A 26,786-nucleotide genomic window follows, 5' to 3' on the forward strand; every position below is an offset into this window, starting at 1 on the left:
TCATGAGACCTGCTGGGGGCATTGGATAGCACCGCTGGAAGGGGAATTTCCCATTCACGTGTGCACACGAGTGCTTTTTGGATCTTGGACACTGCCATGGAGTTCCCTTGAGACCTTAGGCACTAAACCTCAGGGAAGCCTCTCTCAAAGGAGAAAGCTCCACTCTGTGCTCTTCAGGGGATAAGGGGGATGCAAAGGCTACTATACACCAGCAGGAAAATCAAAATTTGCATGAGTTACAAGAAGTTGGCAGTGTTATCCTCAGGGGTCATTTCGTAGAAAAAGAGCTAGGGGGACTCATTAGCATAACTCATTAGCATATGCCACACCCCCTGACATCACCGGAAGTGTGTCCTCCCCACAGTCGGCGGCGACCTCCAGCGGGCACCAGCAGGGAGCTCCAGGCCCCGCCCTCCCGCACCTCACCCGGGGGGATGGCGTCCCCCCGCGTCCCCCCCCAAATGACCCCTGCTCATTAGCATCATTTCTCTCCTCCTCTCTCCATAATAAGCAACCAGCCTAACAGTGAAATGCGTATGAGAAAATATACCTTGGCTTGGACCTAGCCCCCTCCCCGTTTACTTTATGTACCCCTGCCAACTGATCCGATTGCAGCCCCTCGCATCCCACAAAAACACATAGTAGGGTCCCCCAAACGCTGGGAGGGCCTTTTGAGGAGGCTATCCCTGGAAAGGGGCAGCAAATTTTTTTTTCTCATACATGAACAGAAGTCGTCATCATATATTCTAATTATCAACCCAGCCAAATCTGAGGCTACTTAAATCTAGTAATTGGAGCTGTGCACGGAATAGACGCATCTTTTGGCAAACCTGAAGAAAGGCTCGCAAACAAATCTGAAATCTAAATCAACTCGGTGCCCCCTAAGAAATTTAAATGCCCCCTGAAAAAGGAGATCCTGGCTACGGGCCTGCTCAGAACTGGCCAACCACTGGGTGAGGCACCTTGATAGATGGATGGAATCCCGATAGACCACCATGACACCCTCTCCCCATCCTCCTGGCCTAGCCTTTTGCTGTTGTCAGAACTGCATACCAGAGATGGCATCTGTGAGGCTTTTAATGTCAATGACAACGGCACTGAATGAAGGTTATTGTGGTATTTTACTAATGTCTTAATTGTGTATATTGTATTTTTATCAAATTTGATGTAACCCGCCCCGAGCCTGCCATGCGGGGAGGATGAAATATAAGTCGAATAAAATAAATAAATAAATAATGTTGGGAGGGGAGTTAAAAAAAACTCCAAGGGGGGAAACATTGCGGGAAGCCACTAGGAGGGGGAGGGGAAATGGGAATACGGGTACTGGTTAAAGAATGAATGTTCATTTGACTATATGCTGATATTTCCATGAAAATAAAAAATTCTTTAAAAAAAAAACAACTCCAAATGATAAAAGGAGTGAAGGGAAAACCTGACCTGCACCTGGCTACAGAACTGAAAAGTTTTAATTTATACCGCAAAAGAATCACATTCCACTCAGCTGAATACCGAACCTCTCGCCAACCTGGAGCAGTGTCTCAAAGGGAGGCACATCTTTTAGGGCAAGAACCTGCACGCATACTAATGGGGACACTTAAATTTAACAGCTACAGCCAACACAATTCCCTGGAATTTCCTGAGTATCCCAACCCTCCACGTTAATTACCGGTGGATAAAAAGATAATAGAAAAGCATTACTGATAAAGGGTAAACAGCATTAACGAGGCAGCATCCCTTTTGGCAATGTGCTAACAAAGTATCAAGCGTGTCACCTGATATTATCTTCGGGCTCAGGTTCACTGTCGCTGTCCTCCGCTTTTCGCTTAACGCCTCCCGGCGTACCATCGGATGAGACGCTTGTGTTAGGAGAAGATGAAGGAGTCTGGGGACACAATTATTTTTCAGAGAATTAAGAAGCAAGGCCTGATTAACAGTTTTGTCACAAGGAACTGGGAAAAAAAAATATCCAGCCATTACAGTAAGGCACAGAGGCTAACACCCCCAACGAGCTCCGTGTATCCAAGAGGGGTTTTGGGTCTGGGTTTCTCAAACAGCACCCACCTATGCCATGTTTCAAAAGAAGATTGCTTTATGGCAAGGGATTTCTTAATCAAAATAAAGGAGGAAGAAATACATTAGGGCATACTTAATGTAGCCCTTTGGACTGTGTCACACAAAATATGAATAGTCTAAGGCAGGGGTCCTCAGCCTTTTTGAGCCTGTGGGCATTTTTGGAATTTTGACAGGGGATGGAGATGACCACCCCAAAATGGCTGCCACAAAAGATGGAGGCAAACCCAAAATGGCTGCCATAAGCGGTAGAGCCAAATCTAATTCTTTCCTCCTCACACGGCCTGGGAAGAAGGAAAAAGCCTGAAAGGGGGGGGGGGGGATGAACCAAACATTGACTAAAAGCTGCACTGAGAGTAGTTGGGAGAAACAAATCACAAAGAGTAGAGGGGATAGCAATAGAACTATTTTAAGCCACAGAAAGAGTCCATCAAAATCTCAACAAGAACATGCCAACAATTATGGAAAAGAAAACAATGGTCCACAGACTGCAAATACTCAATCTACGTTCCGATTCAAAAAAAGGAGATGTCAAAAACTGCAGCAACTTCTATTATATCTAGTTGTGGGTTGTTTATGTAAATAGCTATTCCACACTTTTTGTTTGAAGCTGAAACAGAATAAACTGTTCCTAGTTTTTTATTGTTTAGGATATGTTCATGTATCTTCATTATGTGAGTTTCTTGTAACCATAAAATTTCTGCATTTTTGGTTGTTTTTAGGTTGGTCAAAAACAATTGCACATTTTGTAGGAGAGGAGAGTTCAGTCCATTAATATTTACTGATACTTTTAATTTATCCATTTTGTCCTGATGTTGATGCCACAACTGTTTCATCTCATGAACTCTTGGATGAACTATGCTTTGGGTTACTTGAATATTTTTCTTCATATCCTCTGTGTGGGTCCACTTGTAGTTCTTCAGCCAATAGTTTAGCTTGTTCTTTAGTCTTAATTACTTTGCTTTCTTTTGCTAGATATACCTCTGTTGCAAATGGTATTTTCGAGTTGTATCTTATTTCCTTCTCTTGTAGAATTTATCTCAGAAAATAAAAGTCTTTTATTTTCTTTAATACACTTATTGGTAGATCCTGAAAAAATCTGTAGTTTTTTCCTGCTACTTTAAATGGGCATTCTCTTTACTTCTTTACTATTGCATCTCATGTTTTCTTATGAGTGAACCAATACATAAGTTACTTGTTCTTATGTGCAAATCTTGAATTCACTCTGAATATCTGGTCAATGTTGGGGAAGTCGAGGTATTTTCGAGTTGTATCTTATTTCCTTCTCTTGTAGAATTTATCTCAGAAAATAAAAGTCTTTTATTTTCTTTAATACACTTATTGGTAGATCCTGAAAAAATCTGTAGTTTTTTCCTGCTACTTTAAATGGGCATTCTCTTTACTTCTTTACTATTGCATCTCATGTTTTCTTATGAGTGAACCAATACATAAGTTACTTGTTCTTATGTGCAAATCTTGAATTCACTCTGAATATCTGGTCAATGTTGGGGAAGTCGAGGTATTTTCGAGTTGTATCTTATTTCCTTCTCTTGTAGAATTTATCTCAGAAAATAAAAGTCTTTTATTTTCTTTAATACACTTATTGGTAGATCCTGAAAAAATCTGTAGTTTTTTCCTGCTACTTTAAATGGGCATTCTCTTTACTTCTTTACTATTGCATCTCATGTTTTCTTATGAGTGAACCAATACATAAGTTACTTGTTCTTATGTGCAAATCTTGAATTCACTCTGAATATCTGGTCAATGTTGGGGAAGTCTCCTCATATCTTAAAATAATCTTGAAACAGTTCTTGAAATCTCTCTTCCAAATATATTATATTAAAAAAACTGCAACTATTGGCCTACCACATTAATTTCTCATGCGAGTACAGTGATGCTCAAAATCTTACACAAAAACTGTTACCATATATGGAACAATAAATGCCAGATGTTCAAGCTGGATGAAGATAAAAAAGCACTAAAGTTCATATTTATTTATTTATAATTAAATTATTGCAAATTTACGTTGGTTACTGGGGCATACAAATAATTTTTGGGGGAAATCCGCTTATGTTATAAAGTGACTGGCTGTAGTCATAAAAGGACTGAAAATCTGATCTCAGTTCCACTGGAGAACAACAGTTTTCTTCTGACCTCACTGAAGGATCTTGCAGGGCACTGGTTGGATTGCATCTGAGGGAGGCATACAGGTCCCAATTTTGGTCATCACAGTAGGTATCCTATGGGTCTTCTAGAAAAGATCACAGAGGAGAGACAGGTGTGTGCTGTCAGATCCAACTGACATACTGGATCCAATCAACATGTCCACTATGGTTGGCGACGGGATTGGTGGACTGGAACTGACAAGTTCACCTTCTGACATTTAGAGAGCAGACACCAGGGAATGGCCCAATGGTGAGTCAGATATCGAGACTGATGCTGGTTTGGTGACCAAGCAGGAACCAAAACTTAGCTTCAGGGATGATGCCACCTCAGGCCAAGTTTTCTTCCATGGTAAGAATTTCTGCAGTTTAAACCTCTACTGGATAAGTTCTAATCTATTCCATCTACTGGATTTGGGGAATGGGTAAAGACTAATGCATGTCACGATCTGAGAAGTTATAGAAATATTGTTTTGTTATGTTAAGATATTATTATTGTTATGTTAAGATTTGATTCAATTATTAACACATATCAAGTAACAATGCAATTTCTGCCTTTAATACTATTGCCTTAGTTCTAGAGTCTTTTCTTCCTGCGTTTCTTCGTTTTCTGGAGTTTCAGAGCGGCCGCTCCTTTCTCCGATTCAGATGATTCTGATGACGTAGAAGTTTGGCTTGTTGAATCCTGTGAGTAGGATTCATCTTCTTCTTCCTCCCTATCCGGTTTTAAGTTCTTTTCCTTCTGCTTCTTTTTTGTGTTAAACACTTGGTCCATAAATTTTTCCACTTTTAGAACAGAGTCAATTTTATATATTTTTCCTGGAAATTGAAGCTCAGCCCTTCCAGGAATAACCATCTATATGGTATTCCCTTTTTTTGCAGTTTCCTGTTTTCTAACTTCGAAAGGGATGTCTTTCAAAATTTTTACTTCTTCATTCTTGATTTTTAAGGGTTTTCCCATTGTTGACTTTAATACCAGTTCTCTGGTAGATCGTTTCGTGAATTTCAGATAGATTTCCCCAGGTAATTTATTTTTCTTTATAAAATCCGGATAAGTCCTATAGGCCACATCCATCTCTTTTATTAAATCTTCTTATTTGTAATCCATTAATGGGGCCAAGGCAGCCGCCAAGAGTTCTTTTAAGTCCTCATTTTTCTCTTTGGGGATCTCATGAAAACGTAGAACATACATGGATATATCCAGCTGAAGCTGTGTTATTTGCATTTTATCAGTGGATCTTTCTTTCTCTGCTTCATCCACTCTTTTATTAATACTCTCAGTCTGTTTTTCCATCTTTTTCAACGTTTTCTCAGTTGCTGAGGTTCTTTTATCCATTTGATTCAGCTGTTTTTGGACAATATCAAGCTTAGTGTTGAGATTAGTCATCTGCTCCATTAGGGGGCGCAGTGCATTTGCTAGCAGTGCGGGAAAATCTGTAGTTACTTCCTGGTTCTGTGAAGGAGTTGTTGGTATGTTATTTCCGGTCACGTTTTTTATCCGGCACTCTCCGTCCTCTCCCAGTCATGATATCAACAAGAAGTAAGTTTTCCAAAACAAAGCAAAAGTTATACGATTTAGTCCCGCTTTGTATACTTTAGCAGTTTTTGCATTCGTTTAACTGCTTATGTGCTTATTTTAGCTCAAAGTCTTTTATTTCCGATTTAAAACTGTTTTTAAAGTTTGCTCAAAGGAAAAAAAAAGGTGTGTTTGAATTCCTCTCCCCAACACTTCAAACTTAGGCACTTCCAATTTCTACCAAGGTTCAGTTCGCTTTTTTCACCTGAGCTTTGCTTAACTCACGATTTGGAGCCTTGGAGATCTTTTGGAAGCATTTTTAGACGTTTGATCATGGTCGCTTGCTCCGGCAGTCATCTCTGGACTCCATGCTGGCTCCGCAGCAACGGTACCTTTCGGGGACGAAGGTGAGCCCCAATTCCTTGGTCATCACCTTGGAAGAGGCTCTCCTCAGCTCCCCAGGCTGGGGGGTCTCCTACAAAGACCCCGGGGAGGTCCGGGACGAACTCGGACCCCTCCCGTCAGCTGGGTCTACATCAGAGTGAGACGGGACGCGTCCGAGCAGCGAAATGCTTAGACCGGAACACATGTGACACCCATTTTTGTTCCCACTGCTGAATGGAACTGCAATGCGGGCCAGAGCCCGAGGGCAGGAGGTTGTTTGCCACAGTGGTACCCCTAGTTACCCAACACATTACCACCTCAGAATAATTCCTTTCTTATGTCATGGGTGAAACTTGCCCAGGTGCCCTTGAAAAGCACTTACAAGGCTGATCTGCCATTACTTGGTTGTGGGGCCCCGGGGAGGACCGAGTACTTTCTGCTCACCCACTTCACCGTTTCACTTTACAGGAACAACCCCATGACTGAAATGGAGGGACTTTATATTGGGCTCAGTGTGTGATCATCCTTATCCGGTCCCCCCTATTCTTCCCAAAGCCTGGAGATTGGGGGAGGGATCTTGCCAAGCCAAGGCCCACTCCTGATCTAATCACAGCTCCAGTTCCCAGGGCTCAGGAATGGCCTTGCCGAGGGGAAAACTGACCCATTAGGAAACCACACCATCTCCATAAATTTGCATATCCGTTGCTTTCACCAATTTTGCAATGAAGTTTGTAACAATCACTTACTGTGTTCTGCATTCTCATTTCAAAGGCCGTTTGTCTTGGATTATTGATCGGCTGATGGCTTGACCGATTTCCCCTTCCCAAAGGTTGTGGTGTGAATTGCCCACCAGGCATAGAATGCTGTTCTCTCTAAAGGGAGGAAACACACAGTTGGAAAAGCATTGATTATAAATTGCCAAGGCAGGCAATGCATGTAAAGGAGACTTGCAGAATTCCAAAACGAACAAAGCTAATTTAGGCAAAGTTTGGAGCATGGGATTGTCACTGAAGTCTGCATATAGAAGCCAGGCACTTAACTGGAACATTCTGGAGCAATCGTATTGTGGGAGATCTTAATTGGCTACCTGTTTGTACCTGGGTCCAGTTCAAGGTGCTGTTACTGGCCTATAAAGCCCCAAACAGAAACTAGGGTATTTCCTCCCAAATCAAGATGGGTAGCTGTGTTAGTCTGTCACAGTAGAAAAGAATAAGAGCCCAGGAGCACTTGAAAGACTAACAAAATTTGTGGCCGGGTAGGAGCTTTTGTTTGTCACAGCTCACTTCTTCAGACACCTGAAGATACTTCTTCAGATACCTGAAGAAGCGAGCAGTGACTCACGAAAGCTCATCTCCTGCCACAAATTTTGTTAGTCTTTCAGGTGCTACTGGACTCTTATTCTTTTTTACTCCTTCCATATCAATCTGCCTGTGTACCAAAACATCCTCTAGGAGCCCCATGTTTCAATGCTACTGGAGAAAGAACCTTCTTTGTTGTGGTTCTCTGACTTAGCTGCTGACTAAATTCAACCTTTTAAAGTAAACTTATGCTTTTGTTGCTGCTGTAAAAGGATTTGTTACATTTTTTAAAAAACCATTGCTCTTATTTCCTTTGAATGCTCCTTAATGAAGTTTTTCAAATGTCCTGTTGCCTTTTTACAATTTTATTGCTATGTCATAATAACTTATGTTTTGAAATTTTAAACGTTTTAATCCATCTTGAGGTTCTTTTTTTAAATAAAAAAGCAGGATAGGAATGCTACGAAGAAAGAAAGGAAGGAAGGAAGGAAGGAAGGAAGGAAGGAAGGAAGGAAGGAAGGAAGGAAGGAAGGAAGGAAGGAAAGAAAATGTGGTTAAAATAAAGAAAAATAACACTCAGCATTTATACATTGCTTTTAGATAATCAAAGTGCTTTATATTAGACAGGTCAGAATTATGTTCATACTACTACATTGAGGGGGGGGGGTTGTTCAAAGCATAGGTGGGAGGTCAATCAGGGACTTCCTGATGTACCAGTCAGTTTATTAGCCACTACAGTGTAATGAACTCTCAAGAAGCAATGGCTACCCTTGTGAATTCCATATACATTTTATTGCACTATTACCTTAAATACAATTCTGTAAGACTGAAAAATATTACTGCCAATCTGCTATCGAAGAGTATCTTTTAATAAGCATGTTCAATCTTCAGACAGCCCTTCCCACTCCTGAATGGACATGCATTGTGAAACTCTTCCTATTACATAATGCTGACTCATACTGACCAACAGGGAAGAGAAAGAGGTGGTTGGTGGGGGTAGCTTTAACACAGAGACTAGTGCCTGGAGAAAGCAGCCTCGGACAACACAGCAGCTGTCCATCTCAAGTGGCATAAAGGTTGGCAAGCTCAAGCTTAAAATGGTATTAACCATTTATTTAAGTCAATTTACACAAAATTAAACTCTTAATCCAGGCACTCCATTAAGAGGAACGTCTTCTACACTTTTTACTGACTGCTACTAGCATCCTTAGGAGCTGCGGTGGCTCAAGTGGTTAAGACGCTGAACTGCAGGCTACCAGTTCGAAAGCAAGAAATGGCAAGTAGATAAATAGGGACCACTTTGGTGGGAAGGGAACAGCATTCCGTGCGCCTTGGTGTTTAGTCATGCCGGCCACATGACCACAGAAACGTCTTCGGACAGCACTGGCTCTTCGGCTTTGAAACGGAGATGAGCACCGCAACCCTACAGTCGGATTTGACTGGCTTTTGAGCAAGGGAACCTTTACCTTACTAGCATCCTTGCTGGTAACTGGAGGGCACAGCCACTTTCTCTGTAGCAGTAGAAAAGAGCAAGCGGCAAGCGGCACCTTAAAGACTAACAAAATTTGTGGTGGGGTAGGAGCTATCTGAAGAAGTGAGCAATGACTCAGAAAAGCTCCTCCCCTGCCACAAATTTTGTTAATTTTTAAGGTGCTGCTGGACTCTTGCTCTTTTCTACTGCTACAGACAGACTAAAAGAGCTACTCATCTTGATTTCTCTGTTAGTCAGAAAGAAAAATCAGTTCTGCCAGAGAACTCTGAGAAGTTTTAAGATGGTTTCTTGTCAACCGTGAGAACGGAAACCTCAGATACTCCTCCTGTAAGTGGTTCATGAGATACTGGAGTATTCAGGTGGAGGAGGAACAACTGGCAATATCTTTAAGAGAGGGGGAAATATCTTTAGTAAGGGGAAAACCCTCCCGCGGCCACTCCTTTTTCCTTGTCCTGGAAGGCATTATTCAGCAAATAAAACTGTACTGTTTGCTATACCTATTATTGGCTGCGGTCACACAGAACATTTGCCACGCTACAGAGACGGAAGATAGGCGGATTTTCCGGGCGCGATCACAGTGCCACATCTGGGAAGCGTAGAGCTCCCATGCGTCACCCGAGGCTTCCTGCCAAAGATGCGGGGTAAAAAACTAGTACCTCCGAGGTACTAGTTTCCGGAAACCGCAGGACAAGGGCGGGTGCCTAATCGCGTTTCCGGTGGAATCCCGTGGCATCTGGCGCCCGCCCATGTCCCGTCGCGAACAGGTTTTTTTCCCCAAGTCTCCACAGGATGTGCACAAGCGCCCAACGGCGCATACACACAAAGAGGCCCACTCCCACTGCAGCCAGGCTTGCCGCCTCTGGAGGGTCGCTATGGCCACTGTCGCGCAGGCGGTTAGAGCGGCTGTGACGAGGGGGCCCACCTCCCCCTCCATTGGCTATGCCTTCGAGCTCTGTTGGGGTCCGGAAGCGTCTGTCGCCCTCTCCGGTAAGCCCACCACCCATGCAGATACGATTGCTCAGTCATGCGTATGCACAAACTTCAGTTTTTAAAAAAATCTATCCCATTTGCCACGGAAGCGGCGCCTAGCAATTGCTGGTGTGATCGCGCCGCTTCTTTGCCGCGCTGCAGGATGGTCGTGTGATCGGCACCTCCCCCCTAACCACGGGACCTCGACTGGACGTCTGATTGTGCAAATTATTACATTTTTAACTCTTGCTTTATACACAGCTTTAATCAAAGAATACATACAGACACACTCTGCATTAGATCCTGTACTTTCAACAGAGTCTTCAACGCCTCAAGCAAGCTGGACGATCCTAGAGCCACCATTTTTGGTACACCAATTTCTAGAAGTATCTGCTGCTAGTGTACATCCATAGAGCGCAAGGGTGCCTCACCACCTGCCTCTGTTTCCAAGCACATTGATGACATGAAGTCATTTGGGGCAGACAGGATTCCTTTTTGGCAAAGGCAGGGCTCTTCCTGTCACATGACTGTGAGGTCACATTAGCTCCTGTCACATGCGTGCAAGTCAGTGGGCCTTACGCTGCCATCTGAGGCAGTGTGTTTAAAAATGTGGGTTCCAGGGTCTGGAAAGGTCGGAGGCCACTGCTTTGACATAACCATACCTTGGTTTTTGCCAGTTGGGGGAAAAAAAGAAAAAAATAATCCAGGTTTGGAAATGGAAGCCACTAGCAAAACAAAAGGGCATGTTTATCAGCTGGTCTTGGAGGCCCTCCTGTCTGCACAGTCAGATTTATTAAAAAACAGGAGAAACAATACCAACACATCACCTCCTGTTTAGCACTGGAGAATATACATGCATGCCATAAGCAGTGATCCCCTCTTCTAGTACGTTTCAGACTCTCTGGACATAGAAACCTCATGTGCTTTCAGCATATCAGCATCAGGAACTATCAGTAAATATGGATATTGAGCTAAACTTTGTAGCAAAACACTTCAGAGGCCCTTCCATCGCACACACGCGCCGCAGCAACTACAGACAGAGTCAGCTATCCTTTGGCACTGGAACAATAGACCACAGCTCCTTGAAAATACTCTGGAGATAATGAACTCACTCTAATCAGAAACCTGCTTTTGAAAGATCAATAGCCGCTGATCCTAAAACCTGCATTTTTCATCTCCGTGAAACAAAGGCTGGCACAAATTGAAACAGGGTTCTCTGTTCTCACACATGCTGATGCATATATATATATCTGAATGTAAATCTTGTTTCTTCCGCATACAGCGGACGATGGAATATGAACAACGGATAGGATCTCAGTTTCATTGATTCCCACAGTGTATCAGAATTGCCAATCAGGGAAAGGGCCGTGACTCAGTGGCAGAGCATCTGCTTGGCACACAGAAGGTCCTAGGCTCAATCCCTGGCATTTCCCGTTAAAAGGACCAGGCGGCGGGTGACGGGAAAGACCCCTGGAGAGCCACTGCTGGCCCGAGCACACAACAGTGATGGACCAAGGATCGGGTGTGATTCAGTAGGAGGCAGGTTCATGTGCGTTCAGTATTGTAAATCTTCTACGGTTATTTCACAGTTTGCCGAAAGCAGTTTCAATGAGTTAAAGGTAAAGGTTCCCATGCTCGAAAGTCAGTCGAGTCCGACTCTAGGGATGCGGTGCTCGTCTCCGTTTCCAAGCCGAAGAGCCAGCGCTGTCCAAAGACGTTTCCGTGGTCGGCATGACTAAACACCAAGGCGCACGGAACGCTGTGACCTTCCCACCGAAGTGGTACCTATTTATCTACTTGCAATTTCTTGCTTTCGAACTTCTAGGTTGGTAGGAGCTGGGGCCAGAGACGGGAGCTCACTCCATCATGCGGCAACTCGGGTCTCCAACTGCTGAACTACCGACCTTCCACAGCCTGCAGTTCAGCGTCTACTTGAGCCACCGCAGCTCAATGAGTTACGGCAAGTCAAAATAATTTTTAAAAACACTACCTTAATAGCATTTCACATCATCTCCCTTATATATAAAAGCCGAATGGTGGTGGCACTTCTCTAGAACATTCCACCCACTCCGGAATTGGTTGGCGCCCTGGTGTGTCACTCAGAATCTGTCCCTATCCACTGGCTGCATTGCTTGAGTCCAGGGGTCATTTCGTAGAAAAAGAGCTAGGGGAACTCATTAGCATAACTCATTAGCATATGCCACACACCCTGGCATCAGGGGCCCGGCGGTGGACCTGCAAGGCCAGCGGGAGTGCGAGGAAGCCCCGCCAAGGCCCTCCCTGGCCCCAGGCAGGCAGGGGTGGGGAGAGGCGGGGAGGAAGCAACTTACCGCCACAGCAGAGAACTCAGACCAAGCGTGATCCACCTGGAGAAGGAAATGGCAACCCACTCCAGTATTTTTGCCAAGAAAACCCCATGGACAGTATCAAAAGGCTAAAAGATATGACGCCGGAAGATGAGCCCCTCAGGTCGGAAGGTGTCCAATATGCTACTGAGGAAGAGCAGAGGACAAGTACAAGTAACCCCAGAAAGAGTGAAGCGGCTGGGCCAAAGCCGAAAGGACGCTCAGTTGTGGATGTGTCTGATGGTGAAAGGAAAGTCCAATGCTGCAAAGAACAATACTACATAGGAACCTGGAATGTAAGATCTATGAATCAAGGTAAGCTTGACGTGGTCAAAAATGAGATGGCAAGACTGAACATCGATATCCTAGGAATCAGTGAACTAAAGTGGACAGGAATGGGCGAATTTAACTCAGAAGACCATTATATCTACTACTGTGGCCAGGAATCTCGTAGAAAAAATGGTGTGGCCTTTATAGTCAACAAGAGAGTGCAAAAGGCAGTACTGGGATACAATCTCAAAAATGACAGAATGATTTCTGTCCGATTCCAAGGCAAACCATTCAACATCACAGTAATCCAAGTCTATGCCCCAACCACTGATGCAGAAGAGGCTGAAGTGGACCGGTTCTATGAAGACCTACAACACCTCCTAGAACTAACACCAAAAAATGATGTCCTCATCATCATAGGGGACTGGAATGCTAAAGTAGGAAGTCAAAAGGTAACTGGAATAACAGACAAGTTTGGCCTTGGAAAGCAAAATGAAGCAGGGCAAAGGTTAACAGAGTTTTGTCAAGAGAACACACTGGTCATAGCGAACACCCTTTTCCAACAACCTAAGAGGCGACTCTACACATGGACATCACCAGATGGGCAACACCGAAATCAGATTGACTATATAATTTGCAGTCAAAGATGGAGAAGCTCTATCCAGTCAGTAAAAACAAGACCTGGAGCTGACTGTGGTTCAGATCATGAGCTACTCATTGCAAAATTCAGACTTAAACTGAAGAAAATTGGGAAAACCACGAGGCCATTCAGGTTTGACCTAGATCGCATCCCTGATGAATATACAGTAGAGGTGAAGAATAGATTCAAGGGTCTGGATTTGATAGATAGAGTGCCTGAAGAACTATGGACAGAGGTTCGTGACATCGTACAGGAGGCAGCAATCACCACCATCCCAAAGAAAAAGAAATGTAAGAAAGCAAAGTGGCTTTCTGATGAGGCTTTACAAATAGCAGAGGAAAGAAGGAAAGCGAAAGGCAAAGGCGAAAAGGAAAGATTTACCCAACTGAACGCAGATTTCCAGAGAACAGCAAGGAGAGATAAGGAGGCCTTCCTGAATGAACAGTGCAAAGTAATAGAAGAAAACAATAGAATGGGAAGGACTAGAGATCTCTTCAAGAAAGTTGGAGAAATCAAGGGAGCGTTCCATGCAAAGCTGGCCATGATAAAGGACAAAAACGGTAGGGACCTAACAGAAGCAGAAGAGATTAGGAAAAGATGGCAAGAATACACAGAAGAACTATACAAGAAAGACCTCGATGTCCTTGACAACCACGACGGTATAATCACTGACCTCGAGCCAGACATCCTGGAATGTGAAGTTAAATGGGCCTTAGAAAGCATTGCTAACAACAAAGCTAGTGGAGGTGATGGTATTCCAGCTGAGCTATTCAAAGTCTTAGAAGATGATGCTGTTAAAGTGCTGCACTCCATTTGCCAGCAAATTTGGAAAACGCAACAGTGGCCACAGGATTGGAAAAGGTCAGTATACATTCCAATCCCAAAGAAGGGCAATGCCAAGGAATGTTCAAACTATCGCACAATTGCACTCATATCACACGCTAGCAAGGTCATGCTCAAGATCCTACAAGCTAGGCTTCAACAGTACGTGGATAGAGAACTACCAGAAGTACAAGCTGGGTTTCGAAGAGGTAGAGGAACTAGAGATCAAATTGCCAACATTCGCTGGATTATGGAGAAAGCAAGAGAGTACCAGAAAAATATCTACTTCTGCTTCATTGACTATGCTAAAGCTTTTGACTGTGTGGATCACAACAAACTATGGCAGGTCCTTAAAGAGATGGGAGTACCAGACCACCTCACATGTCTCTTGAGAAACCTGTATAAGGGCCAAGAAGCGACAGTTAGAACCGGATATGGAACAACTGATTGGTTCAGCATAGGAAAAGGAGTACGACAAGGATGTATATTGTCGCCTTGCTTATTTAATATATATGCAGAGTACATCATGCGAAATGCTGGCCTGGATGAATCACAAGCGGGAATTAAGATTGCTGGGGAAAAGATCAACAACCTCAGATATGCAGATGATACCACTCTAATGGCTGAAAGTGAAAAGGATCTAAAGAGCCTCTTGCTCAGAGTAAAAGAGGAGAGCGCAAAAGTGGGCTTGAAGCTCAACATCAAAAAAACTAAGATCATGGCATCCGGCCCCATCACTCCTTGGCAAATAGAAGGGGAAGTCGTGGAAGTAGTGACAGACTTCACGTTCCTGGGATCCCAGATCACCGCAGACTGTGACTGCAGCCATGAAATTAAAAGACGCCTGCTCCTTGGGAGGAAAGCGATGGCGAACCTAAACAGCATGATAAAAAGTAGAGACATCACCCTGCCAACAAAAGTCCGCATGGTCAAAGCAATGGTATTCCCAGTAGTCATGTATGGCTGTGAGAGTTGGACTATAAGGAAGGCCGAGCGCCGAAGAATAGATTCTTTTGAACTATGGTGCTGGAGGAGACTCTTGAGAGTCCCTTGGACTGCAAGAAGAACAAATCAGTCAATCCTCAAAGAAATCAACCCTGACTGTTCCCTGGAAGGCCAGATAATGAAACTGAAGCTCAAATACTTTGGCCAGCAAATGAGAAGGGAGCACTCACTGGAAAAGACCCTGATGCTGGGAAAGATTGAAGGTCAAAGAAGACGGGGACGGCAAAGGATGAGATGGTTAGACAGTGTCAGCGATGCAACGAACATGAAATTGAGCCAACTTCGGAGGACGGCGGAAGACAGGAGAGCCTGGCGGGAGATTGTCCATGGGGTCGCGAAGAGTCGGACTCGACTGTGCGACTGAACAACAACAACAAGAAGAAAAATATTTCAGAGGGTTTTTTTTTAATTCAATCCTATCATCCTCCAAAGCCAATGGGGGATGGATACACACACCGGATTCCCTTCTGGTTTATTCTGCCATGGCGCCTCTAGCTACACCAGACAACCCTTCTCCCCTACCCCTCTTTCCAAATAATTGCAAAGTGGGACTTCGTAATTTATTGAAAGACAAGCGACACAAGCGATGACTGGAATGTAACATGGGGCATATAAAGCTATTTGGGGGGGGGGAGTCCAAAATCCCACTAGACTGATGCACATCCTCGGACTAACCCTCAGTAGCTTTTTAAAGGGGGGGGGGAGTGCAATCAAGTGGCAGCCAACTTACGGCGATCCTGTAGGGTTTGCCACTGCCTGCCTCTGCGTGGCAACTCTGGACTGCCTTGGTGGTCTCCCATCCAAATACTAACCAGGGCCGACCCTGCTTAGCTTCTGAAATATGACAAGATCAAGCTAGCCTGGGCCACTCGGGCCAGGGCAGCTTTTATTTATCTATTTATTAGTTCAATTTATACCCCGCCCTCCCCACCAAGATAGCTCAGGGCAGCTTACAAAAGGATAAAGCATAAATAGACAATTGTAAACATAGATAAAACTAGTTTAAAACAATCCGCAGTCATAAAGTGCTAGCCAGATACACACACACACACACACACACACACACACACACACACTTTGAGATACCATCTTAGAAAAATGGCCATGTTTGTTTTGCCCAATGTCTTTTTTATCCTTTTTTTAAACTGTATGAACTTGTATCAATTTTTTCCCATGCCAATAAAGGCTACTTAACTTTTTATCCTTTAAAAAAGGGGGGAAGGGGATCCAGATGTTATTTTTTTAAAAAAATTATTTTGAATAATATCTTTAACATAGTAACCATAATGTATTCCATTGAATTATGCGTCATTCATTATCGATTACATAAAAATGACCGATACTTACACATGAACAGGAATAATCCGATAACATTTGATGTTAAACATGTTACACAATGTGACAGTGAAATACACTGTGTTATGTAAATATAGGTAGAATATGACTAAAACAGTTTTTAATTAAAAATAACATTTTACTAATTGACATTTACAGCTGCTTACTGACAGGAAAAAAAAATTGTACAAGTTAGAATAAACTTCCTCCCTGCTAAAATAATATGTCAAATCCATTTATCAAATTGGGGAGGGTCCTCCGCCCGCCCGGCTCCGAGGAGGAGGTGGCGGCGGCGAGGTCAGCTACAGAGCGTTCCGTGCGCATCTTGCACTTTCAGGGGGATTTAAACTTCCCCCGAATTTCTTTTCTACTTTTAGCATTTTTGTGCACACGTGGGGACTGGGCCACATATGCACAAACCTCCCCCCCACCCCAAGTGCCCCCGGAGCGCTGATTTAGCGATCCGCACTCTGGGGGCAACTTGGCTATTAGATATATAGATAGGTAGAATATAACTAAAACAGTTTTTAATTAAAAAGAACATTTTACTAATTGACAGTTACAGCTGCTTACTGACAGAAAAAAAAATTGTACAAGTTAGAATAAACTTACCTTCATTCTTTTTTTTTTGTCTTTCTGTCTTCTTTTGAAATTTTCCTATAAGTTAAGAATGAAGATATTAGAAGAACTGAGGAGGAAAATGATAATCTTTTTTTAAAATATATGGCAACCTTTTGTACTGCACAGGAATAGTATTAAAACTGGATGAACATGTAAAAACTGAACTGTGACACTATAACTAAATGACAAGCTGATAATGAACAGTTATTCAGCACAGTATTGGTGTAATATTTATACACACGCACATTTGTGCTCTCTTTCCTTCTTCAAAGAATGCCATAGAAATTCACCTAGAACCCTATTAAGCACACGCACAACCCCTCAGCCAACAATACTCAATAGCATCAATTCACTATCCACCGGCTATCCCAATACGTGGCTCTCAACGCAGCTTTCAACAACAGACCTAAAGCCTCAAACACACAAGCACAGAGACATCACAAGGCAATATGCAAGAAAAAGCCCTGGTTACAAGTTACACTGAACACATGTACAATCTGTGTACACTTGATTGTTCTTCAGGTACGCACTGAGTACTTTCTATGTTACATTCAGCACATGTACAACTGGACATGTGATTTAAACCCTACGTTTTCCAGGGACTGGTCCCCGGCTTCATTGGTAAAGCGAGCGTGCATTGTCTCTTCCTTATAAGCAGGTATACGCACACAGAGGCAAGTTGTATGTGTGTTTGCTGTCACGTGAACAAGTCTTGCGTTTACCCGAATTCTTCTTCAAGCCAGAGGTTAAGAAAAACAATCACCCCTCCAAGAAAATAATGTTGAGCCCAAGGCAAAAGTTAGGAATCTATTTGTTTACCAGCCACTTAGGATTCCAATGAGCTCCCTACCTCTTCTGGTGGATGATGGCCCCTTCCCTTCCAGTTAATAGTTCTGGTTAATAGTTGAATGGTTCCCCTTGTATGGCCATGTTTGGGACTTTACAGCATCCATTGTGCTGATGCTCAACACATGAAAAAAGGGGGAAGTTGCTACATTGAATATTCTGCACCGAGAAGCTCCTGCGATCTGCCTCAGGGATTAAAATCTCTGTCACGGCACAGTCATTTTCTGCTTAAGGCCTAGTTGCTGTTGACTCAGCAGAAAACAAAATAGTAAAGCAAATTGATAAGATTCATTGAAAATATATTCTGTTTCATGCACATTGGTCTACCAAGAAGATGTTCAAACCACACTAGTGTTTGCTGCTTAAATAAGAAGAAAAAAATCTAATCACAACAGATGCATACACAATGAGCCAAGTGTTACCTCATCATCTTTTCGCTTCTTAAAAATGCTGTCTTCAACCTCGCCAACAGCTAACATGATCATCTGTACTCTTTGTAGGTTGACAAAGCCATTTTCTGTAAGGTACCCCTGTAAGTTGTAAAAGAATCTAATTATCTTTCTTCCCTATAGTCCACAAATTCTGATTAAATTTTAAAGGAGGAAAAAAAATAGCTTACCCCAGTTTTGTGGACAACGTTTTTATATATATTCACAAGGCGATCAATTGCTCCTTCCCTGTAATACAATATTTTATACATTACAGAATAACAAGATCACTAAAAACATTTGTACAGAGGCTGAATCAACCTTTAACTACTGAAACATTGTGCTTACCACCTGCCATTCTTCTGCCTAAGAAAGCAGAGCCTCCTACTTCTGATAAAGAAAAAAATGATGCTTACATGCAATGTTCCCTCTAAGCTGTGGAGTCTTGTGAGCAAAAACTCTACTTTGTGAGCTACTGGCACTAAAGTTGTGAGCAAGTGATTTGGCTACTGCATAAATTAGTTTGCTCCGGAGCCATATTTCCTGAGCTAAGACAAAAATGTGTGAGCCGGAGGCTAAAATACTGTGAGCTAACTTCACACTAACTCAGCTTAGAGGGAACACTGCTTACATGTAAGCAGTGCTCTTTGGATGGCTACTGTCAGCTATGCTGCCATGTTGTTTATGGGCAAGAGTGCATCTGCTTGACCTGTGTACCAACTTGTTACCGCATTACTTTGTGTGTGCTTATCTGTGACCTTGCTAGCTCGCTGTTTGTGTAGTGTCTCCCACCTTTTATCCATGGGATAGGTTTCGATTCCCAGCTTTGGCGTTTAACGGCCTGGGGCCCCTTTCTCCCGCGCGCGGGAATCAGGCCAATTGGCCTACAAGTGGTGTGTGTGTGTGCGTGCATACGAATGCCCTATATCCCATTATGCATGTAGGAAAGTAGCCTACTTTCCTGCGTCAAAACGGCACAAGACAAATCAGCTCTCGTTTTTTTTTTAAAAAAAAATTTTACTTCCATGAGATGTGGCCTGCACATGACCAAAGCACATCACATACAATTAAATCCATCAGCACAAGGCAACAGTTCCTTCCCCAGCGCTTGGGTCATGCAGTCACTAGAAAATGAGAGAAGAACACTTGGCCTCAATTTGGTAACAACCTGCCTACCGTTTTGGGTATCACCAACTGCCATTAATGCCGCAGCCTAGAAGGTACAGTGGCCGGGCAAAATCCCCCATCACATGGAAACTCCCTACTCCGTTACGGTGGACGAGCCCAGGCCCATGGCAGAGAGAATCCCCAATACTAGAACGCCACCCGTAAAGAGTCCGTACACATGAAGCCATTATCAGACATACGGCCTCATGCATTTACAAAGTGGCAGATCATCTTAATAACTAAATTTTTGCAGTGTTTACTGGCCTTGGAACAAGTTGTACGGCTGAACTCCAAAATAAATGCATGTCTAAAGGGAGGCCTCAGGATTCTTTTAGAAGAAGAAGAGGAGATTGGATTTATACCCCACCCTTCACTACCCAAAGGTGTCTCAGAACGGCTTACAAACTCCTTTCCCTCCCCCTCCCCACAACAGACACCCTGTGAGGTGGGTGGGGCTGAGAGAACTCTTGACAGAAACTGCTCTTTTTCAAGTCCCAGAGTTATGGCTTGCCCAAGGTCATCCAGCCAGGTGCAAGTGGAGGAGTGGGGAATCAAACCCGGTCCTCCCAGATTAGAGTCAGCGCACTTAACCACTACACCAAACTGGCTCTTAATTGCATCAACACATGTCACACAATAAATCACTTCTGAAACTTTGAAAACCCGGGTATGACAAGGCACAGGGGCCTGCCATTACACGGGTAGAAATCCCACTGTACAGATTTGGGCACACCAAAAGCAGCTGTTTGGGGCACACCTGGCACCTGTCCTCTTCAATAGGCCACCGTCACTTTTACCATAACTGTTGAGTATTTCAGCCTGTAAAGGGGCTTAACATACCTTGGGTATGAATAGGCCACCTTGGGGAGCCTATATGAGTGTTCAGGTGGCATATAAATGTTTTAAATTAAATAAATAAATAAAATAAATACCTGATCTCTAGTGAGGGCAAATGTGGAAGAAAGTCATTTCCCACAAAGAAACACATGAACACCCAATCATCGATACTTCTTTCAATGTCGAAAGCGAAAGGCAAACTGGCCATCGTCAGCTCTTTTTCCAAGTACTAGAATTATTTGAGAGAGAGAAGAGAGAATACATTTCTATTAACATCCATGGACTTGCAACGGGCAACTGATCCTATCCCCATTTATTCGGAAGTGGGCCCTACTGTATTAAGTGGCGCTTACTCTACTTACTTACTTCTTTCAAAACACATAGGCGGATAAAAATAAATTCTTGCTCCTGCCCAGGAAGACAATCTGCAAACTGATCATGCTGCAAAAGAGAAAGGGAGGGAGATATTTTTTTATTTTTATTTTTATTTTATTTATTGGATTTATATCCCACCCTCCACGCGAACGGGCTCAGGGCGGCTCACAATTAGATCAGATTTGTATGCAAGCTTTATTTTCATCTTAAACAAAAAAAAAAGAAAGGGATTTTAATCAAGGTACAAGCCCGATGCTTTCCCCATTTCTGGCCCACAATGTCTGAACACATATCACACTGACAATGATATAATGGACAGAGAAGAGGGGAACTATGTCCCATAACTTGTTGTGGCTTACAGGGCTCTTTCTGTAGAAAAAGCCCAGCAGGAACTCATTAGCATAATAGGCCACACCCAACACCAGAAACCTATTAGCATATTAGGCCACGCCCCTGTCAGCGCAGCTCATTAGCACATTAGGACGCACCCCCCATGTTACCAGAAGTGTGGTCATCCAGCCACACCCATCTTTTGCTTCTTATTCTGTTTATCTTGTTTGTTGTCAAAACCCAGGGCCTTTTTTGTAGCAGGAACTCCTTTGCATGTTAGGCCACACACCCCTAATGTAGCCAATCCTAATGAATTTCTGCTGTTGGGTGTGGCCCGTTATGCTAATGAGTTCCTGCTGGGCGTGGCCAACTCGGGAGCCAGCCGGAACTCCGTTCCTGTGCGTTCCTGCCCAGAAATAGCCCTGGGCTTGCATCCCGGGAGGGGGAAGTGCCATCAAGTCACAGCTGACTTATGGCGACCCTTGGTGGGGATTTCAAGGCAAGAGACTGACAGAGGTGGTTTGCCATGGCCTGCCTCTGTGTAGCAGTCCTGGGCTTTTTTGGTAGTCTCACATCTGGACTATCTTGGACTGAGGAATCCTCCTGACGTGGTAACTATGAATAATTAATATTTAGCTAAGGCAAACAGCCCTAGCCTTTGTTATTTTTTGTAATCTCTGAGAGTCTACGCTAAGCTCTGTACTAAATAAAGATTCCACTGATGATTAAATGGTTTCTGATGTTGTACCTGAATTCCAAGGCTAAATCCTGTGGCCTGAACGCTCACCCCGTACGCTACATTGGAGAGTAAAAGTGTGCATCTCTAGATTGAGTTGCTAGTGTGTTAAATCCCAGATGCCAACTAAGGGTTTGGAATCTCTCCCTTAGGGAAGGGAGGGACTAGTGCAGAGAGGTTCTGGTGGCATATTGTTCTGGAAACCATCTCGTGGTTTGTTGTTTAATGTACTGAAAAGTACTGGGTTCCCTCCCATTCCTGGACTGGCCTGGGTGGGCAAAGACCTGTACACATCCAAGTACAGAACGGGACTGACTCTGCTTAGCGTCCCAGATCTGACTCGATCGGGCTGGCCTGGGTCATTCAGGTCAGGGCAGGTTGCATACTACCACTGCATTAAGCCTTCCTCCAAAGTAGCCCTACCAACAGAAGAGGAAGGCTTCCTTCCTTGGAGAAGAGGAAGGCTTCAAACCTGTCTAAGCAAAGAGGTGAGAAGCAAGTAACTGTTTACTTCGAAGGCATCAAGTTCCATCCCATCTTCCTTCCCCTCCAAATGGATAGGGACAGCTGGGTATTTTTTAAAATCCTTTCAGTCACCCAAAGATACAGGGAAAGGTGGCCTATGCCTTACACGGGGCCATCCAGTAAATGCTGTAGCCCACCAAGAATCTCCTATCATTTCATTCTTTGTGAATTATACACTGGCTCTCATGAAAGAATCAATTCAACTGTTCAGCATATACCTCTCCTTGCTTTTCTTTCGGCAAACCCTGACAATCCTTAACTTCGTGTCCAAATTGGCTGCAAAGACCACACGGCTTTGGTTTATTAGGCTTGAATTCTTCTCTGATTATGGTAAAATTGGGTTCATGCGTAGCTAATCCAAGCATAATCAGGTCAGCTGTAGAAGAAAACAAAACAAAAGTCCAACACTGAAGTACCCAAGTACACAATGACAGCAACAGCTAAATGCCGATGTTTCTCCAAACCATGATTCACAAAAACACACACACACAGATTGCACCTAGACAGAAATAAGAAGGGGAGCGTAGGGTCATGCGCTGGTCCCAGGAAAAGCAAATGACCAGTTCAGGAGAATTGCATCTTTTAAAAATGTAACCACCTAATTAGCTTATCAGATCATCAGCTAAAGAGGGAGAACAGAAAAGTTGCAATTTCGGGACAGAGATTTCAATTAGATGCTAAGGAACTGGAATGGACTGGGAATATTTAGTTATCCCCATAAATGCTTGAATTCTTAAGTTATCTTTTTGTTGTTGTTCAGTCGCACAGTCGAGTCCGACTCTTTGCGACCCCATGGACCAGATCCCGCCAGGCCTTCCTGTCTTCCGCCGTCCTCTGAAGTTGGCTCAATTTCATGTTCGTTGCATCTATGACACTGTCTAACCATCTCATCCTTTGCCGTCCCCGTCTTCTTTGACCTTCAATCTTTCCCAGCATCAGGGCCTTCTTCTCCAGGGAGTGCTCCCTTCTCATTGGGTGGCCAAAGTCTTTGAGCTTCAGTTTCATTCTCTGGCCTTCCAGGGAACAGTCAGGGTTGATTTCTTTTAGGATTGACTGATTTGATCTTCTTGCAGTCCAAGGGACCCTTCAAGAGACTTCTCCAGCACCATAGTTCAAAAGAATCTATTCTTCAGCGCTCGGCCTTCCTTATAGTCCAACTTTCACAGCCATACATGCTGTTCTCTGGAAATCTGCATTCAGTTGGGTAAATCTTTCCTTTTCGCCTTTGCCTTTTGCTTTCCTTCTTTCCTCTGCTACCATATTTGTAAAGCCTCATCAGATTATCTAGTTACCTAGCCTACCACATATCAGGGCGGTTTCTCATGTATGCCTGATGAATCAATTGGTGGTAGATTTAGGAAGGTCTTTTCCTAGCAGTTGCATGCCTCCGAGAATGATACGAGTCTGATCTGAACAGCCAGTGGACCTCTCATGTAATTATGCACATGTGTATGAAGAGATGCTGGCAGGCTTGCATAACTGCAGAGACCATGTGGAGGCACAGATGTTATGTATCAGTGCCACCACAATGCGCAGTCAGAGAGGCTCCAAAAAGGGGGGACAGGGAACTGCTATGATTGGCTATCACACCAAAGTAGCCTCCATGTAAAGAGGCGGTTTCATACCATCAGCACCTTCATACAGTCCCCACAGGACTGCACCTTGTTAGCTCTATGAGCACCAGCTAGCATCCAAACCGAGTTGATCAAAGACTCAGAACTTGCTGAAGTCAAATAATAGATGCTGGCTGAGAAATTAACTCTTCAGTCGTTTTCTACAAGCTCAAAATTAAAAGCTGGACCCAAAGATGAAGTCCAAATGCACCATCTTTCATGCAAAGAACTGAGCACGAAGACTGCAGTCTTGGGCCATATGGATTACTCTTTACTTGACTGGTCAAACCTCAACAGGGACTTACCATCAGCTCCGCATAAGCAGTGGTGAGTGTTTGGGTCGTGGTTGGGTTGAGCTAAACAAAAATGGGGGGAAAAACAAGACAGGGTCACATCAAATTGCCACTCTCCTGCCTCCACCAGAAGAATCATCCCAATGCAGAAACCCAAATGGATTTACCTCGTTGCCTTCGTATGTAGTCCATGATTTTGTGTTCGCCTTCCCCAGGAGCACTGGCATCAGATAAAATAACCTGAGAGGGGAGGGAGAGGCGTAAACAAAGAAAACAAAACGCAAAACCACAGGGCACAACAGGCTGCAGCACTCACTGGAGAACAGTACCACAAACTTCTTTAGCTAGCCCAATGCTTCCCAAATTGTGGACCACCTTTCCGGATTAAAACTAGAGGCAAACCACCCATATTCTCTAAGGGCGACAGATGGTTATTCTCAGAGGTCATTTCGGGGGGGAACGCGGGGGATCGCGGTTCCCCCGGGTGATGTACGGGGGGGGGGGGCACATGACGAAGCCACGCCCCCTGCTTCCGGCCGCCCCGCTTCCGGCCCTCATTCAGCCAGGAGGAGGCAGGAGAAGAGGGAGGGTAAGTTGCTTCCTCCCTGCCTCTCCCCACCCCTGCCTGCCTGGGGCCAGGGAGGGCCTTCGTGGGGCTTCCTTGCACTCCCGCCGGCCTTGCAGGTCCACCACCGGGCCCCTCACGGGGCTTGGCAGTGGAGCTGCAAGGCCGGCGGCGGCGGCCAGGACCGTTGGGGGCGGGGTGTGTCCCCGCTTCCGGCCCTCATTCAGCCAGGAGGAGGCAGGAGAAGAGGGAGGGTAAGTTGCTTCCTCCCTGCCTCTCCCCAGCCCTGCCTGCCTGGGGCTTGGCAGTGGAGCTGCAAGGCCGGCGGCGGCGGCCAGGACCGTTGGGGGCGGGGTGTGTGGCCTTATGACACACTTCCGGTGATGTCAGGGGGTGTGGCATATGCTAATGAGTTATGCTAATGAATCCCCCTAGCTCTTTTTCTACGAAACGACCACTGGTTATTCTCAATTAATTTCCAGAGCAATATGCAGTAACTGCAGAAAACATGGTTGCACTTACCTGTAACCAGGGCTTCTTTTGTAGAAAAAAGCCCAGCAGGAACTCATTAGCATAATAGGCCACACCCAACAGCAGAAACTCATTAGCATATTAGGACATAACCAACAGCACATCTCATTAGCATGTTAGGCCACACCGCATGCCAGGGCGCCCCGTGGCTGCAGGGCGCCCGGGCAAGCCAGCCCTTGGACAGGCCGGGGAAGGCATTTAAATGCCTCCCTGATCCTTTCAGTCCCCCTGGCCCACCCGCCTTGGAGTCACCGGGGTGTGTGTGTCACTCTCCAGGCCTTCCCTCTGTAGCCACACACACAGAGGTTTTGGCTGTAGTGGGCGTGGCCAACTCTGAAGCCAGCCGGAACTCCGTTCCTGCCCAAAAATAGCCCTGCCTGTAACTGATGTTCATTGGACATCTTCTGTGCAGACACAAATGGGACTGGCTTGAGGGCAGGCCTGCTGCCGAGAAATTTTCTACAAGCTTCTAGAATTGCTGAGTGCTTCCCCCTCCCCTCGGCAATACAGAGCCCAGGCTCTGTCCCCACCCAAAGGATCATGTGACAAGGGCTGGGGGGGGGGGAGAACTCTTCCCTCAGTTCTCTTTCCGCCACCATGGAGATGAAGACTACTGAGCACAGCCCACAGTGGGGACGAAGGGGTGCCTGCACAGAAGGCACTCCGTGAACATCAGTTACAGCTAAGCGCAGCCCTGTTTTCATCTCCGTGTCTCCTCTGCAGTGCCACGTGGGAGATTAGCAAGCTCACTTACCATGGAGGTGGCCGTGGGCCAGTCCTGGCTCTTTCGGAACCCCAAAACACCACTCCACAAAGTGACATTGAGGCGAAGAGCCGTTTTCTTATCACGCCTCCGGTGAAGAACCTATCTCCGACCGGCACAGAGACCATTGGCTCTTTTCTGAAGGGAATCCAATTTATTTTGGAACCCCAAGAGGCTGCCCCACAAAGCGGCACTGTGGCCCCGGTCACACGGCAAAGTTGCCGGGGGAGAGGCACAGAAGGTGGGCAAATTATCCGGGCGCGATCACACCCCAACATCTGGGAAGTGGAGCGCACCCGTGGCTAACCACTGACAATGCACATTTAAAAACTAGTACCTCCAAGGTACTAGTAAACGTTTCCCACGAGCTGCCTCCAGACGCCCATGGTGTGATCGCGCCGGCACGCGGCTTTCCCCTCTGGTCCCTTGTTTACCCACTGGCGCCGAGGGAAGGACCCGTGCTGTGCCGCTGGCGTGTCTGATCGCATAATTGCGGATCAAACTGCGCCAGGGCAATTAGCCACGCCTCCCCCCACGATATCTGGCCCGTGTGCCCGGGGGCCTGAGGCGAAGGACCGCTTCCAACCATGCTTCCAGGATGAAGAGGCTACATGCCTTACACAAGGCCGTACTGCGCTTTTCCAAGGACGTGAGGCACTGGCCATGGTCATCCTTTTATGCCATCGTCATGTCACAACAGAGGTATTTACTAAAGAGCAACAGTACAATGTTTAAAGGTAATCTGTGATCCAAAAACATAGTAGTCCCTTGAAGAAACTTCCTGAGGCAACCAGATGAAGCTGTAGCAGGTCCTTTCTCCATGATGGCAAAAAAAAAAAGAATTGAGG

The 26,786-nt window shown here is 44.9% G+C and overlaps 1 protein-coding gene across 1 annotated transcript in view; it reads right to left on the reverse strand.

Annotated features, from left to right (window-relative positions):
* The window catches only part of XRN2 (5'-3' exoribonuclease 2), a 112,919-nt gene that overhangs the window by 53,271 nt on the left and 32,862 nt on the right, over positions 1-26,786 (reverse strand). The window contains exons 7-16 of the mRNA XM_015406211.1: positions 24,247-24,319; positions 24,092-24,142; positions 22,392-22,549; positions 20,574-20,648; positions 20,303-20,436; positions 18,395-18,452; positions 18,198-18,305; positions 16,921-16,965; positions 6,879-7,004; positions 1,773-1,882 (exon numbers count right to left, since the gene is read on the reverse strand). Coding sequence (XP_015261697.1) covers positions 1,773-1,882; positions 6,879-7,004; positions 16,921-16,965; positions 18,198-18,305; positions 18,395-18,452; positions 20,303-20,436; positions 20,574-20,648; positions 22,392-22,549; positions 24,092-24,142; positions 24,247-24,319 — 938 coding nt within the window. The remainder of the gene's footprint in view (positions 1-1,772; positions 1,883-6,878; positions 7,005-16,920; positions 16,966-18,197; positions 18,306-18,394; positions 18,453-20,302; positions 20,437-20,573; positions 20,649-22,391; positions 22,550-24,091; positions 24,143-24,246; positions 24,320-26,786) is intronic.

The sequence above is a fragment of the Gekko japonicus genome, unplaced genomic scaffold (assembly GCF_001447785.1).
Source record: "Gekko japonicus isolate JY-2015 unplaced genomic scaffold, Gekko_japonicus_V1.1 scaffold1209, whole genome shotgun sequence".
Lineage (NCBI taxonomy): Eukaryota > Metazoa > Chordata > Lepidosauria > Squamata > Gekkonidae > Gekko > Gekko japonicus.